The following is a 15,396-nucleotide window of genomic DNA, read 5'->3' on the forward strand; positions in this document are numbered from 1 at the left end:
GTCAGGTAACAAAAAACTGCTGAAAATGTATTTTGGTTTCAGTTACAGAGAAGCTGCTTGAAGTTTGTTGGAATAGTCAGGACTGGGGTTGCATTCAGGGTACCACAGGCTACCGAATGTCAAACCAGAGCTACTATACAACAATACAGACAAAGTTGTCTCAATACAACTTATAGTTGAATAAAAATAACTGTGCAGCATTATTGTCCTTCTGTAAAAATAAAAACTACACAACAGTCACTCCTAATATTAAAATAACATTGGCCAATTTGAAATCTGAAAATATTTTGTGACCTAAATTTTACAAGACATTTACACATATGACTAAGATGAAGGATTTCACAGTGTCATGAGATAATTTCTAGTATGATTTGGCACTATGTAAATAAAATTTGATTTGATTTAATCTCTTAAAGTCGCCTCTTAAAGCCACAAAAGTCAGTTCTACAGAATAAATAATTATGGTTACAATCTTATACAAAAGTGGTTTTGGTCTCTATAAATATTTTTTCCTTTTATGACAACCATATGAGGAATGATTTTTAAATAACGCTCCAATTTGAATGATGTTGGGGCTTAAAGTTATTACTATCTGTGTTTCCAGCGCTGTAAGAGCTTTGTTTGACAGATCATTTGACCCTTCTGTTTACTGAATAAAACATATTTCTCCTGGCAGACACCTCTACTGCACTTGTAAATGTGACGTTGTTAATTCCAAAAGCCAGTCTGTTAGCGTAACTTTGCTATGTCAGCTAATGTTCACTTCATTTGTATTGAATTGTATAACCAGTCAATTGCTCACTAGGTCAGCTAGCGCTAATTAGTGTATTGTGTAAATATTTATACAGTACAAAAAGATGAGATTATTCTTATCACATATTTGTTCACATTTATCAGGTACTGTTTCATATGACACTATTTATGTAAATGTACAGTCAACAGTATTTTCCAGTTCATTTTTAGTTGATAAACACAACAAATATAATTGCAAATATGGATAAGGTAGGATATTACACAACCTGTTTTTGGCATCAACTAAATTACTTATATACTACAGGGTATCAAAAAATGCCTGATATCAGTTGGAACCAAATTTTAATACCTAAGATCTGTACCTCCAGCCATAAGTAAAATGTAATTTCTTTGGGTAGACAGACACCAAATAAACAGGGTTTCATTTCACATGTCCAGTCACTGAAGCTGTTGTGGTGCTGACAAAGGAAACCTCACCTGTAGTTTGAAGGCTAAGGCCAACTGTCAAAGGAAGAAGAACAAAAGAAAGACAAAGCAATGAAAATTCAAGTGGTGCCATCATACAGAAATTGAAGCATTATTTACATAATTACTTCAACAACATAAGGTTAATCCAAAGAAATAAAGAAAATAGGGACAGAGTCCAGAGCAGAGTATGTATGGAGCTGTCGTACCGATGCCTGGTGACACTACCCTCTCATAATGGTAGGGGTTGACACACACGTTATCATACTTCAGGTCAAAGGCATACTGGCAGAACTTCACATGCTTCAGCTCATTTTTGTGGAGGTCAGGCCAGCGCCAAAGCCGTGCATAAATCACATGAGGAAATCCCTTCCTTCCCGCCACCTGAGGAGAGAGGACAGCATTATTTAACTGTTGCCAACAAACAACCCAAATCCTAACTGATGACAATACCCTGTGGCCAGTGTGGCCGAGGGTAAAAACCATGATGTTGGTTAATCAGTCTTAATACAAACACTGAAAAGTAATGGATGGGAAATATGAGTAAGTCTGCACTTTCTTTTCAGATTTTGTAAAAATGTGTTTGACATTTTGAAACAGTTATGGGTGTAAAGCTAAAGCAGTTATAGTTAATGGCAGTGATCCAGGTGTGTCCACAGCTGTGCATGTATTAGGGTTAATGGACAGACCTGCAGGCGTCCATCCAGGGTCCTCTGGATGGTGACACACTTGCTGGGATGGACTCCATTGGTCGTGATAGCAGTGATGAGCGAGTCCAACTCATCCTTCTTCTCCTTCAGTTTCTTCACAAGGCTCTCGATGGCTCGTTTGGCAAACCCCTCATTCTCTCCACCCTGACGGTGGCACATAAGACTGTGGACGATGCTGAGGCAGGCGTCGTTGCTGCTCGGAGGATTTACTGACATAATGCTGCACAAAAATGTACAAAAATGTTATGCACTTATTCACTAAAAGGTATATTCTAAATGATAAACAAGATTTATAGGGAAATCTGTTTTGGAAAAAGCTGAAGTGTACATATGATAGCAAAGCTGAGTATGCACAAAAATCTAAGTCAAACTAAATGCTGAAAACCTACTTCACCTACTCTTTGAGCCTACACTGTTTTATTGATTGACAATCTCTAACCGTAACCAGTACTGACACAAGGCCCAGTCTGTGTAGTCCTGCTCTATATGTACATACACATATGTACATATGTCTACATATATTTACATATGTGGGAATTAGATTATGTGTTTCATCTGGTCACTGAACTGTGAGTCACAAAATGCTTGGTTAACGATTAGTGCTGCAACGACGAATTGATTAAATCGATCCAAATTGATTCTTAAAAGAGTTGGCAACAAATTCTCTTGGTGTCAATGTCAGTGGTTTGACATTTTAATTGATTTTCTAATTGATGTGTAGAATAATAAAGTCCAAAGGTGCTGTGTTTAACAGCTGTGCATGGCTCTGTGCTACTTGATGTATCTTACCCTTTACTCACTTAATACCCCATATAATGGCATATAATAGTGTTTTTCTGGGGTTATGTCTGGGGTTTAAAGCCTGAAAACCTGCAAAAGGTATTAACAGTCAAAGTACCCAAGCACATATATACCATATATATTTTCAAAATTTATTACCTGGTGTTAAGAGGTTCAACCACAGAGTGACCAGAGAGTTGACTGGCATCATGGTGGCCCAGCTCTGAATCAGTCCCTGAGGTGAGGACACATGGGTAAATGTCAGGGATGGTGGTGAAAGAGCCACTCGCATCATTATGAAAAATGAAACCAGGAATAAGCACATTCACTACAAATACAGAAAATACAAGCAAATATGCTGCAAATGAATCTTTGACAAATGTAATCTTCACAGATTGCACTTCTAAAGTGACTAATGCCGCGTTTCCAATACATGGTACCGGCTCGGCTCGGCTCAGCCTTCTCGCATTTCCATTACGAAAAAGGACCTGGAATCTGGTACCCGGTACTAGTTTTTTGGTATCACCTCAGCCTAGGTTCCAAGACTGGGGACCAGATACTAAAAGGTGACGTGTAAACACTGCAGACCACTGATCGGTCAGACAGTTTTCTCTGTGACCCATCATTTTACAAAAACCAGATGCGGAAGTTTACAGTAAATATAGCGGTAGGTTATTCCACATGATGACAGTCTGTAAAACTACACCATTCAGTCAGGAGATTCAGTCTTTGGTGGCCGATGTAAAAATTCAGCATGAGTTTGATGAGACAACACACAACAAGCGAGTTTATCAGTGACTCTCTGAGCAGATGACACGGAAGTAACGCGCCGCATCGCTATGATGTCCAGGTACTGTAAAGTCAGTAGTATCCTGTAATGGAGACGGTCTCCAGGAATAGTATCTGGTACCCGAGTCGAGTCGAGTTGAGTCAAGTCAAGTCGAGCTGAGTCGAGCCGGTTCCACATAGTGGAAACGTGGCATAGGTCACAACATGCCAACTATGGACCAAACATTATGTTTGTGTCTTCACCAACACTGATAGCTACACTTAAAGGTTACATACTAGAATTTTTAATTTCAAGTTCAAAAAAAGACTTACAATTATCATTTGAGTGTTAAAATAAAAAGAACTTTGGAGTTTAGCCCAAGACATCAATGCACTGGATTGTAGAGGTGTGTACTGAGTATATACACAACAACAGTCAACAAGATTAATGTGACCACTGGAGGGACAGAGTTAGATGATAAAACTCAAAATAGACTTATAGTGTAGCTAGTAGCGTAGTAGACAACATGACACAACACGACAACACAACACTTCATGACACGACACGCTGTATATCTGATTGAGGTAAATCGGGGAGTCGATGTCAGGCTCATTCTTGGCATACAGTTTGATGCCATCCATGTAGAGGAGGTGGCTGATGGTTTTTCCACTTTGGAACCTGTGCCCAAAGTCACTCTGCGATGATCTGGCTGAGGGGGTTTAGGCCTATGCTGAGCAGTTGGGGGGGGGGGGCAGAGCATCTCCTTGGTAGATGCCACACTTGATGCTCACCTGTGCAACTGGCTTTGAGTTGACCTCCAGAGTCATCTCCTATCGCCTAATTGACTTCTGGATGATTAGTGTCCTGTCGATGTTATACAGCTTTAGTCACTCCAGTATCCATGTGTGGCATTGAGTCATAGTCTTTCTTGTAGTCAATCCAGGCAGTGCACAGGTTGGTGTTCCTGGTCTTTGGTCTCTGTTTGGCTCCTCTGGTGTTATTACCTATTCCTTTCTGTGCTCCGCTCATGTATTGCTCCATGTGTCTACTCATGCCGGCTACTATGATGCCTGATAGGAGCTTCCATGTGGTGCTGAGGCAGGTTATAGGCCGGTAGTTGGTGTTGTTCCCTTCTGGGGGTCCTTCATGATGAGGACTGTCCAGCCTTGGGTTAGCCACTCTGGGTGGGTCCCTGACATAAGCAGCTGGTTCATCTGTGCTTCTAGGCATTCATGGAGCGCAGTCAGCTTCTTAGTCCAGTAGGTGTGAATCATGTCGGGCCCTGGTGCCACCCAGCTCTTCATTTTGGACACTCTTGTTTGGATGTCTGCTAGGGTGATGACTACTGGGTCTTGTTCTGGAAGTTGGCTGTGCTCTGCTTGTACGTAAGCCTATCAGCCATTGGGCGTTAGTGTTATGTGTTGCCTCTTTCTCCAAGATACTCTTCCAGTATTGCTCAGTCTCAGTCCCTGGGTGGATCTGTTGTTATTGTCTTGTTGTTGATCCTGTCACTCTGCCATTGAGAATAAACCTTAGCTGGGTTGGTGGAGAACTTCTTGTTTATTTTCCTTTCCTCTACTTCTCTTGCATACCTCTTTAGGCAGGTACCTAGGGCTGTGAGCCTTTGCTTAGCGGTCTCCAGTGCCTCGGTTGTGGACAGTTTGTTATATTTCCTGGGCAGCTCTTTCCTTAGATTCAAATCTCTGCTTAGTTCTGCTGGAAAGCTGACTTCTCGCCATGGCGCCACGATCTTTGCCTCCAGCCATCTTCTCCAAGGGGAAATTCGCTCCTTCTGGCTACTCATGCTCCTCTTGTAGCCAGGCATCTCTTGGATGACTGTTGCCATTGTACACATCAGCTGACAGGTCACAGTAAAGTTAGTGGCACAAATAGTTAGTGCAGTGTTCAAGTCCTCTAGTAGAGACTGGTCTAGTACTTTGTTATTTAGCCTGGGCAATTTGGAGGTAGTTGAGTTCCCCCAGGACTTCATCATTCTCTCTCTCAGGTCATCCACCCTTGTGTTCAGTCAGTCTCCCTGATATGTCTATTCATAAAAATGAAAATTTCAAAAATGCCGATATTGATCAGGCATACAAAATTATATATGAACCATAAGTTGCTGATAAAAACTGACATTTGTACGTTTTACTCTCTCAGACATGTTTTGTTTATTTTCATTCAAAGATATAAATGATGGCTTTTACAACTTCAAATCAAAATGAAAAAATACATCTACATCATAGACAAAAGACAACAAATAAAGTATTTAACACAATTAACAAAATAAGCATATCAACAAAATTTTCCTTGTGAGATCAAAAAGGTCAATATTGCAGTACAGTGATGGTTTAAATGAATGTTTTAAAACTTTAAGCTTTCTTTTCCAGTTTAAGACAAAGGTTGATCATAAATCCAAAAGTAATCAAATATAAGTTCCATCAATTAGTACATTTTAACAGAGTGACAAATTAATCTGTATCCTTTTCCTTTATAAAACAGAGTTATTACATCACTGATTCTAAAATTCACACAACAGCAGCAGATAGAAACTCAGATACATTGATATGAGCTTGGGCAGATATTCTCAAAATTAAATTAAAATGCCTGAGAGATTTGACTAACTTTAGAATCTCCATCTTTAAAATGTCCATGAACACTGTCAAACCTTTACAAGATCTAGAACAGTTGCCCTTTCCTCTGCATCTCCAAAAAGAACTGTTAGGAAAATGGTGGAAAAACTGTAATCATTTAAGTAACTCTTCATAACCTAACTGTTCTTGAACTGAAGCATTGATCTTAAATTACAGTCCAGTCCAGTACTCTCCTGATCTTCTGTTTGTTTATTCTATAGAAGGTGGAAAAATGCACAAATAAATTGTTTTAAAAGTGGGACATTGTTTAAATATGTGGGATGTGGGATCAAAGACTCAAAATAAATTGGGACACCAAGTTCTTCACCCAGTATGATTAATATTCTAGTATTAGTATCCTAGTATTATTACCTTAAAGTACACTCCAACTCAAAGTAACAAAGGCTGATAACTCCATGCTTCATTCCACAGTGTGACCAAACCTCCAACATCAGTGGATGGATCCATTACTTATAATAATGTAAATATGTACATGGGTGTTTGCCATCAGAGTCTCCCTGCACTAAACTGACTTTTACATTTTACAGAAAAAGTGGTAAGATCCACAAACACTTTACACTGAAAGTATATTATGCATGTGTGAAATGTACTGTCTTTGACTTAATTACAAACCAGGTAACTGACAAACCAGACACCTAAATCAAATTAACCCATAAAGACCCAGTGCTACTTCTGTAGCAGTTATAACATATTTTTTTCTCTATATTTAACTTTTCTTGAATGATTTATCACCATTTATTACGATATTATCCTCTGTAATTTTGCATTTTTTCAGTGTAAATCCTGAATTGTCCAATATTTAATTTAATGATCGTGTAAATGTTCATTAAGGCTCAGATTAAAGTTGAGCATTATTATATCAAAAACAGAGAAAACTGAAGAAAAAGAGACTTTCTCAGTCAAATCTCTCATTAACTGAACATAAACCCAGTGTGTCTATCCACTGACATTGATCCAACTCAATGGGTTTTACTGGTGAATCAATGTTGTAGAAGATGACGGTGTTTCCATGGTAACTATGGAGCCTCTGAACGTCCAAATGGGTCATATCTGATGGCCATGAAAAGATGAATAACTGTATTTTACACCAATTGTTTACACGTATTGATAGGATTAGTAGATTAGTGGATCAGGTACTAAACATTTTAGATCAGTAGATGCTTTGGGATGCCAGTGGATGTATGGGTCTATATGGTTTAATAAATACATAAATAAATGTGAATGACCAAATATCAAACTCTGGGTAATTTATTAGTAACTGTGTAACTGACAAAAAACACTAAACAATCTTTTGGACAGTTTTTTTTCCCTAAAACTTAGCATTTCCAGTTTGGACCACTTACATCAGCCTTCAACCATTACGGATGGCAACTTCTACCAAGACCCATTATTTGTACGGTGTCCTGTCAACACCAAATAACTGTCTACGCCAGTCAGTCCATTTCTAGTAATTGCCTTTAATGCATAATATTTGCAGAAGCAAAATACATGTAGTGGGATAACATTTTGCTGGTGAAATACAGGAGACTTTATTATAGAGCTGCATAAATGGAACATTATGTAAAAGTTTGAAAAGCTCAAAATTGTACAGGAGACTGTAAATAAATTCAGTACTTTTCCCATATAGCATTACTTCCTCATATGCATGTTATAATCTAACATATGACAGGTGGAGCATTGAACCGTGTCCAGGCCTTATCTGAGGTACAACACAAATGAATGCAGGTTTGGAGGGTGAGTCTAACACAGGGGTGTCAAACTCATTTAAGTTCAGGGGCCACATTCAGCCCACTTCGATTTCAAGAAGGCCAAACCATTAAAATAATAGTATAAAAACCTATAAATAATGACAACTCCAAGTTTTTATCTGCGTCTTAGTGGAATAAAAAACATTACATTATGAAAATATTTACATTTACAAACTATCCTTTCACAAAAAAGATGCAAATAACCAGAAAAAAATTAATTTCTTTTTAAAAAAAGCACAATTTTAACAATAATATTGTATAATAAACTTGTACATATCAATTACACGCAATGTTACACAAACTTTTGGTAAGAGGCATAATATTGAAATTTGGAAGTTTGGAATGTGGAACTAAAATAAGAATAACATCTACAATATTATGTGTCAACTTATGAACACAACTTACAAATCGGATCTACAAATCCATAAAATATTTAGTAACAGCCAGGATATTTTTACCTCCGCCAAGAGGTATTGTGATCACTTTGCTTTGTGTGTTTGTTTGTTTGCGTGTTTGTTTGTTTGCAACTTTACGGGAAAACTATTCCACCCATCTTTCCCAAATCTTCCCCACAGATAGGCCTAGGCCCTGGGACCAACCCATTACATTTTGGGCCAAGTAGGCCAAAGTTCAAGGTCACAGCAAGGTCACAAAATCTACAATTTTCCTATCTCTCATCATTGAGCAATTTTTGAAAATTCATAAAAATTCAAAATGACTCTGATTAGCCTCCAATTTGATCCACCCGTAGCTTAGAACAATATCTTGTATCTGGCACAAAATTGTCCACATCCACTGTGGAATGTGGACTCTGTGGACATTTACATTTAACATTGAAAATCCAATTTACCACACATTTAAAATTATAACTCAACAAATATTGATTGGAATTTAATATAATTTGACGTACACATGACTGGTACAAAGCTTCAACTTTTTTCTGCTGTATGAAACAACCTTGAAATAGTTTAATTTAAAAAGAAATAGTCGATCCACACATGCACACCGTTCGGGGTGCTTGGCGGAGGTTTGTGTTCTCTGAACACTTGTTAAAATTGTACTTCATTTTCATGTTGTTCACATTTTATTATAAGGGTTATTAGACTATTATTTGACTTTAGATCACATTGGGCTAAAAGGAGTTCAACACCCTTGACTGTTCATATCTTCAGTGTAATTTTAGCACTCCATAAAATCCTGCCGGATTGGAACCTTTGGAGGGCCAGTTTTGGCCCACGGGCCACATGTTTGACACCTGTGGTCTAACAAGTCATTGAATCTAAAATGTCCCGTTCCATGGGTATATATTACAGCATATTAGTATAACTTCAACACCTTATCTGAAATACACACATCTGTCCAGGTCTGACCTTAAACATCATACAGGACCAAACCATATCTGATGTGAAATATATATACACTCCTTTTATACCCAACAAAGGCAGCTGACCAAAAACCACAACCATCCAAAAGACAGGGACATGACAGACAGCCCATGGAACCAAGAAGAACCAGAGACACAAACAGAACACATACATGACATGAAACAGAGTGTGTTTGTGTGTGTTGGACTGAACCGACAGCACATTAAACACACATCAGCCACAGTGACCAACAGTGACAGCAGAGGATTTACCAACACAACACAGGACATTAGATCAAACACTGGCTGACTCCTACATATATGTGCATACAGGTTTATGGCTCCGTGTGTGTTGACTGTATTTGTACTTACACATCAGCATGTATAGGTTTATAGGTCTATGTATTTGTACTTACACATCAGCGTTTATAGGTCTACGTATTTGTACTTACACATCAGCATTTATAGGTTTATAGGTCTACGTATTTGTACTTACACATCAGCATTTATAGGTTTATAGGTCTATGTATTTGTACTTACACATCAGCATTTATAGGTTTATAGGTCTACGTATTTGTACTTACACATCAGCATTTATAGGTTTATAGGTCTACGTATTTGTACTTACACATCAGCATTTATAGGTTTATAGGTCTACGTATTTGTACTTACACATCAGCATTTATAGGTTTATAGGTCTACGTATTTGTACTTACACATCAGCATTTATAGGTTTATAGGTCTACGTATTTGTACTTACACATCAGCCGGAGGAGGAGGAGGAACTTAGACGGAGAGCTGAAGGTGTGTGTGTTGACGACAGATGGTTTTTGTGTTTATTCCCTTTTCTTATTGTTGTTCTTCATCCGCTGACGTCACACTCATGTCAATATTCGAAGGATTCCAGCTAAAGCTGTGTCTGTGTGAAGGTGCAGTGCCTTGGCGGAGTTTTTCTCTGTAGTTTTATCCTTTTATCGGCTCAGCTGCCTCTGTCTCCTCGTGCATCCTGCCTATTTCTCTCGCGCACGCCAAAATAACAATAAAGGGGAGACGCCGTGCGCGTCAGTGTCTCGACATGTTTCAGCCAATAGGAGGCCTGCTCTCACAGACACTACCGCTGCCAGCCAATGAGAGGCTGGCTCTCACAGCAGGACCACAAACCAGGGTCTGTCTGCTCCGTCTAGATTGACAGGCCCGCGGGTCTGTTTTTTTAAGGTGGCGCCGTATAGATTACGAACCCCCCCCCCCCCACACACACACACACACACACACATACACAGTCTTCAGAGCACACATAAGTCTGACTTTATCTCCATTAACTATCACATACCTCCTCTGTCGTTAGTGCATGAGTGTGTGTTCTAATATGATGTCGCTCACAGATACAGAGGCTTTGGTCCAATGAACATCTGAACAGTTTAAATGTTTCTAAATGCCCCATCAGATGGAAGTCCAACAGGATCCACAAATCCAGGGGAGGACTGAAACATCATTTTCTTAGTCTAGGCTTTTTTTTTATTTTTTTTTTAAGCCTTTTGGTTGCTGTTCTACATATTTCATGCTGTCAAACTCCTTAATGTCATATTAAAGCGGAACTATGTAACATTTTTACCTTAATTAAACAGCCTCAAAGTAATTGTGATGGTTAAATGGGTGTAAGAAAATGTTGGTTCTGGAATATATCACGATATTTAATTTCACAATACTGTATCGATATTAAAAACTGTATTGATATTTTTAGGTATTTATTCAAATGCAGATATGGCGGAGGTTCATTTTTGTTTTTCTTTTTTGTTTATATTTTATTTATTAGTATTTAACTCTCTTTTATTAAATAATGGTTATTTGAAATATCTTAAAAGCACTTTGTACTGTCCGAGAGGCAGATGTTAGTTCCTTTGTTGGGACTGAACTAAAATAATGTTATGTTAGTTCTGAGCTAATAGAATACGAACATTTGAACAGGATCTTAAACTGTAATGTCTGTAAAACAGAAGTTCAGTTTGAACACGCGAACATTTTGTGATATAACATTAGATCCTGTTGTGATCAAATAAAAATGTGTTTAGTATTCGTGCATATTTCTGGTGTAATTCAATTCTTCCAGGAAAAAATCTTTTAAAAAAAGAAACAAACAAAAAAAGCCTTTTTAACAGTATTATGATATAACATGATATATCATATCGTGATCCAAGTATTGTGATTTGTATCGTATCGCCAAATTCTTGCCAATACACAGCCCTAGTCCTGTTAGCCTAGATCTCATCTCTTGCAAGAAACGGCACAATTTACAGCACTACAACACAAATACACCCCCAGCCAGGTAGGCTAGGTGTCAACACAAGCCCACCATGCCTTCATTTCACAGGTGTTTACCATGGTGGAGAAAAAGAAGAGGTGGCAGTTGTCAGAGGATGCTAAGAAGAAGAAAAGAGTGCGTGACCAAATGAGTAACAAAACAAGAGTCTGCCTTGGTTCAATTCAGTTCAGTTTTATTTGAAGAGTCCAGTATCACAAGAAGGTTGCCTCACAGAGCTTTACAGAATTTGTTGAATATTAAAATAAGCAACGGTCTAATAATTAGTTAGGTAAACAGTCGATGAAGCAAATGGATTAATGTCCTGGGCATCCCCCCCATCCTTAGACCCTCCTTCTCAGCAAGGAAAGACTCCAACAACCACAGTGGGAAAAGAGAAACCTTGGGGAGAACCACAGTGAGGGACAGATCCACCCCCATGGACGGACAGACTGTAGAACAGGACTGACGGACATCCATTTGACGATGTAGTTCCAGTCTGTAAGAATGCAGTAGGGTGGGGGCATATGCAGGCAGCTCAGGGGGTACATCTACATCTGAGGTGCAAGTAAAGAACTGCGCTCATGACAAGGCAGGAAACCCAGGGGTGGTGGTTTCCACCGGACTGGAACCAGGTCTACACTCCATACTATCTTGTCCATACTATCAGTGGAAAAGACACTTGTCAGGGACATGTCTGACGTTAACAATAGAGTCATGGAAAAATGTGGCTGTTTGAAGGATAGATGGGTGAAATTTACACCTAAAAAAAATAAATGAGTGAAAACACTGCACATACTTTGACATATCCTAGTGGTGATAAGTGGTTGTAGTGCATGTAAAAACTGACTTTCATACTGCGGCCCACCCACCAAGCCACCACTGATGTTGACACTGTTCACAGGTTGGGTTATTAATACTAAGAGCTGAGATTTATGACAGTTCAACTGAAACTCTGGTACTGAGCCAGACCATGAAGATGTTTGCAATAGGGCGAGAAGAGAGTGAACTGGGGATGGCATGTAAACAAATAAGTCATCTATGAACTGGACTATCAGAGGTTTTTCTACCAGTATTGAATGATTTAACCTTGCATTTTTTCATTTTACAAAAGTGGTCAACTCAGAGGATTGAAAGAGGACAGAGTAGACACTTTGATGAAAAAGTACCATTACTTCCTACATTTTCATATAAATATCTATTGTTTTCAACTTTTTTACATTTTCAAAACAGGCTGGGTTAGTTTAAATGTATTTTAGGGGAATTATTAATTATTTTTTTTATCTTGCATCATTGTGAATATTGTCAACATTAAGACAGATGGCTTATGCCCCCACTTAAGATTAGTGGGAGAAGAAGGACTATTCAAAGTAAATATTAAACATGTTAATTATTGCTAAATGTCTCTGAAATCAAGCATGTTGAACCCAGAGTCTGTGGAGGAGGACTGAGTGCAAACCGCTGTGACCTAAGGCTGTGGCTGTGCTTGTTTTTATGTTCTTGTCCTTATTTTATTTTATTTGACTCTGCAATCTTCTATGAGTTGTTAAATTGCTTCAAGTGAGATTTGGATGCTTTTAGAACTGTAGAATGAATGTAAAACGATAAGTAAATGATGAACCTTCTAGACGTGTCACAGTTTACCAAAGTTGTGTTCTGTTCAGCCCATTACTGCTTCTGTGTCTATGGTCATGTGTGGGTTTTATATGCGGTCAGCCCCTTGGCCGCTCACCTGGCTGAGCTCACCTGGGTAATGTTGAGCCCACCTAAACAGTTAGTTTGTGTTGAAATAGGTAAAGTATGGTGTCATCCCCTATATGACTGCTGTTTGAGTCACACAAGCTTTTCATTTACAAATACAAATAGAAATTGCAGGCAGAGTTTAGTCAAACATTAAATTTAAGGGATATGACATGTCATCACACACAGTGAAATTTGGCTCTGCGCACATATTCAGAATAGCTTATGTTCATATTCTCTTGTTTAACAAAAATATTGTGTTAACAATTTAGCAGTTACAACAAATATAAACAAAGTCCCTCCCATTTTCAAAGACTCAAATAGCCTGTTTCCTCGTTATTCTTTATCAAATGAAGATAAAAGGACTTAACTTGATTTACAAATGTTAAATATGCATTTGGTAGCTGTTCAGCTGTCCAAAGAGGTATCAATGCAAGTGAACATGGCCATCATTGAGCTGAAATAAAAACAAACTAAATCTGTCAGATATTGATAGCAAACACTATAGCAGCGGCCAAAACGAACATTACGGTCCATTCATAAAAAGAAAAAGTCCACTGGTGAGCACAGCAAGACTAAAAAGCCCAGAAGGACACTGAAGACAACTGAAGTACATAGGAAAAAAAAACTGATGATAGAGAAAAACCTTTTTACAACATCCATCCAAGTAAAAAACACACTGAGGAGGTAAGTATTAAAGTCTATAATCAAGACACTCCTTCATGAATGTAAATATGTTATGTACGTAAATGGACGATACATAATCAATATTTCAAGCCAATATTTTAATAAAGATTATACAAATTCCACTGAGACTGTTTTGCTGTCATCCAATAAAACAACGAATCAGTCCAAACATGACCCCAGTCCATCATCAGTGTCACTCACACTGGACTGTGGATACAGATTTTTAACTGATCGACTGATTAAAAATCTGTATCCACTGTTATCTGTATCGATAGATAGATAGATAGATAGATAGATAGATAGATAGATAGATAGATAGATAGATAGATAGATAGATAGATAGATAGATAGATAGATAGATAGATAGATAGATAGATAGATAGATAGATAGATAGATAGATAGATAGATAGATAGATAGATAGATAGATAGAGCACCGCATCATGACAAAAGTTGTCTAATGACTCTTACATTTAGAACTGGAATAAACCAGAGTCCTCCAGAAGGAAACACTTGGTGACAGTGGAAAGAAAAACTACCTTTAACAGGTACAAACCTGGAGCAGACCCTGACTCTGGAGGATGGACCACTGACATGAGCAGTTAAAGGGTTAAAGAGAGAGGGATAAAGGACGATAGAGAGATTGAGGGAGGGGGTAGAAGGGGGAGACTAATGGATGCACAGCAAACTGAACTGTACCTGTTAAAAACTAGAACTGCTTTTACTAGTATAACTACCAATAACTAGTACAAATACACTTCACTGTTAATACGACTACTGCAAATACAAGTACTAACATTGAATATACTACTACTGCAGCTGTTCATACTAATAGTAAAAACATCTATGTAACTATATAATAAACACTATCACATCTATATGGATAAATAAGTGATGATGATGAAAACAGGAGAGAAGCAGGAGCACAGCAGCAGGTCCAGAGATGATCCAGGGAAAACCTGTGAGGACATAAAGCACAGAGACTCCAGGGAAAAAGGAGAGTCAGTAACATGGGGCGTAAATAGAAGAGAAGAAGACACCAGGGTTAGAGTTAGACTGTGGATACAGGTGGAGTTTAACACCAGGGTTAGAGTTAGACTGTGGATACAGGTGGAGTTTAACACCAGGGTTAGTTAGATTGATGGAGTTCACACCACCAGTGAGTGACAATGAAATGAATGAATAATGAACTCTGTAAAGCGTTTTCTTCACAGCATTAATTTTTGTGGAGAAAAAACAGATGTCAACACTAAAAAATATGAAATAGCCCATAAGCCAGAAAAAAATAGTCACATAAACATAATCCCTTAATGATTTCATTGTTTTGTGCTTGATGAAGTTGGTGTGTTTTTCCTGTGTCTACATGGGTTTTGTCTCCACCTTCCACATAGACCTTGTCTGAAAAACCTGTGTCCTAAAGCATCTGCCTGTGGTC

The 15,396-nt window shown here is 38.3% G+C and overlaps 1 protein-coding gene and 1 long non-coding RNA gene across 2 annotated transcripts in view; one reads left to right on the forward strand and one right to left on the reverse strand.

Annotated features, from left to right (window-relative positions):
* The window catches only part of smad10a (SMAD family member 10a), a 28,129-nt gene extending 17,845 nt beyond the window's left edge, over positions 1–10,284 (reverse strand). The window contains exons 1-5 of the mRNA XM_030146730.1: positions 10,000–10,284; positions 2,868–2,943; positions 1,908–2,148; positions 1,428–1,602; positions 1,231–1,254 (exon numbers count right to left, since the gene is read on the reverse strand). Of these exons, the coding sequence (XP_030002590.1) occupies positions 1,231–1,254; positions 1,428–1,602; positions 1,908–2,148; positions 2,868–2,943; positions 10,000–10,003 (520 nt within the window). The 5' untranslated portion in view covers positions 10,004–10,284. The remainder of the gene's footprint in view (positions 1–1,230; positions 1,255–1,427; positions 1,603–1,907; positions 2,149–2,867; positions 2,944–9,999) is intronic.
* LOC115427981 (uncharacterized) lies at positions 9,562–15,111 on the forward strand. The gene is made up of 3 exons (XR_003936566.1): positions 9,562–9,572; positions 13,411–13,420; positions 14,998–15,111. It is a non-coding gene; the product is annotated as an uncharacterized LOC115427981 (long non-coding RNA).
* Positions 15,112–15,396: the final 285 nt, after the last annotated feature.

The sequence above is a fragment of the Sphaeramia orbicularis genome, chromosome 11 (genome assembly GCF_902148855.1).
Source record: "Sphaeramia orbicularis chromosome 11, fSphaOr1.1, whole genome shotgun sequence".
Classification (NCBI taxonomy): domain Eukaryota; kingdom Metazoa; phylum Chordata; class Actinopteri; order Kurtiformes; family Apogonidae; genus Sphaeramia; species Sphaeramia orbicularis.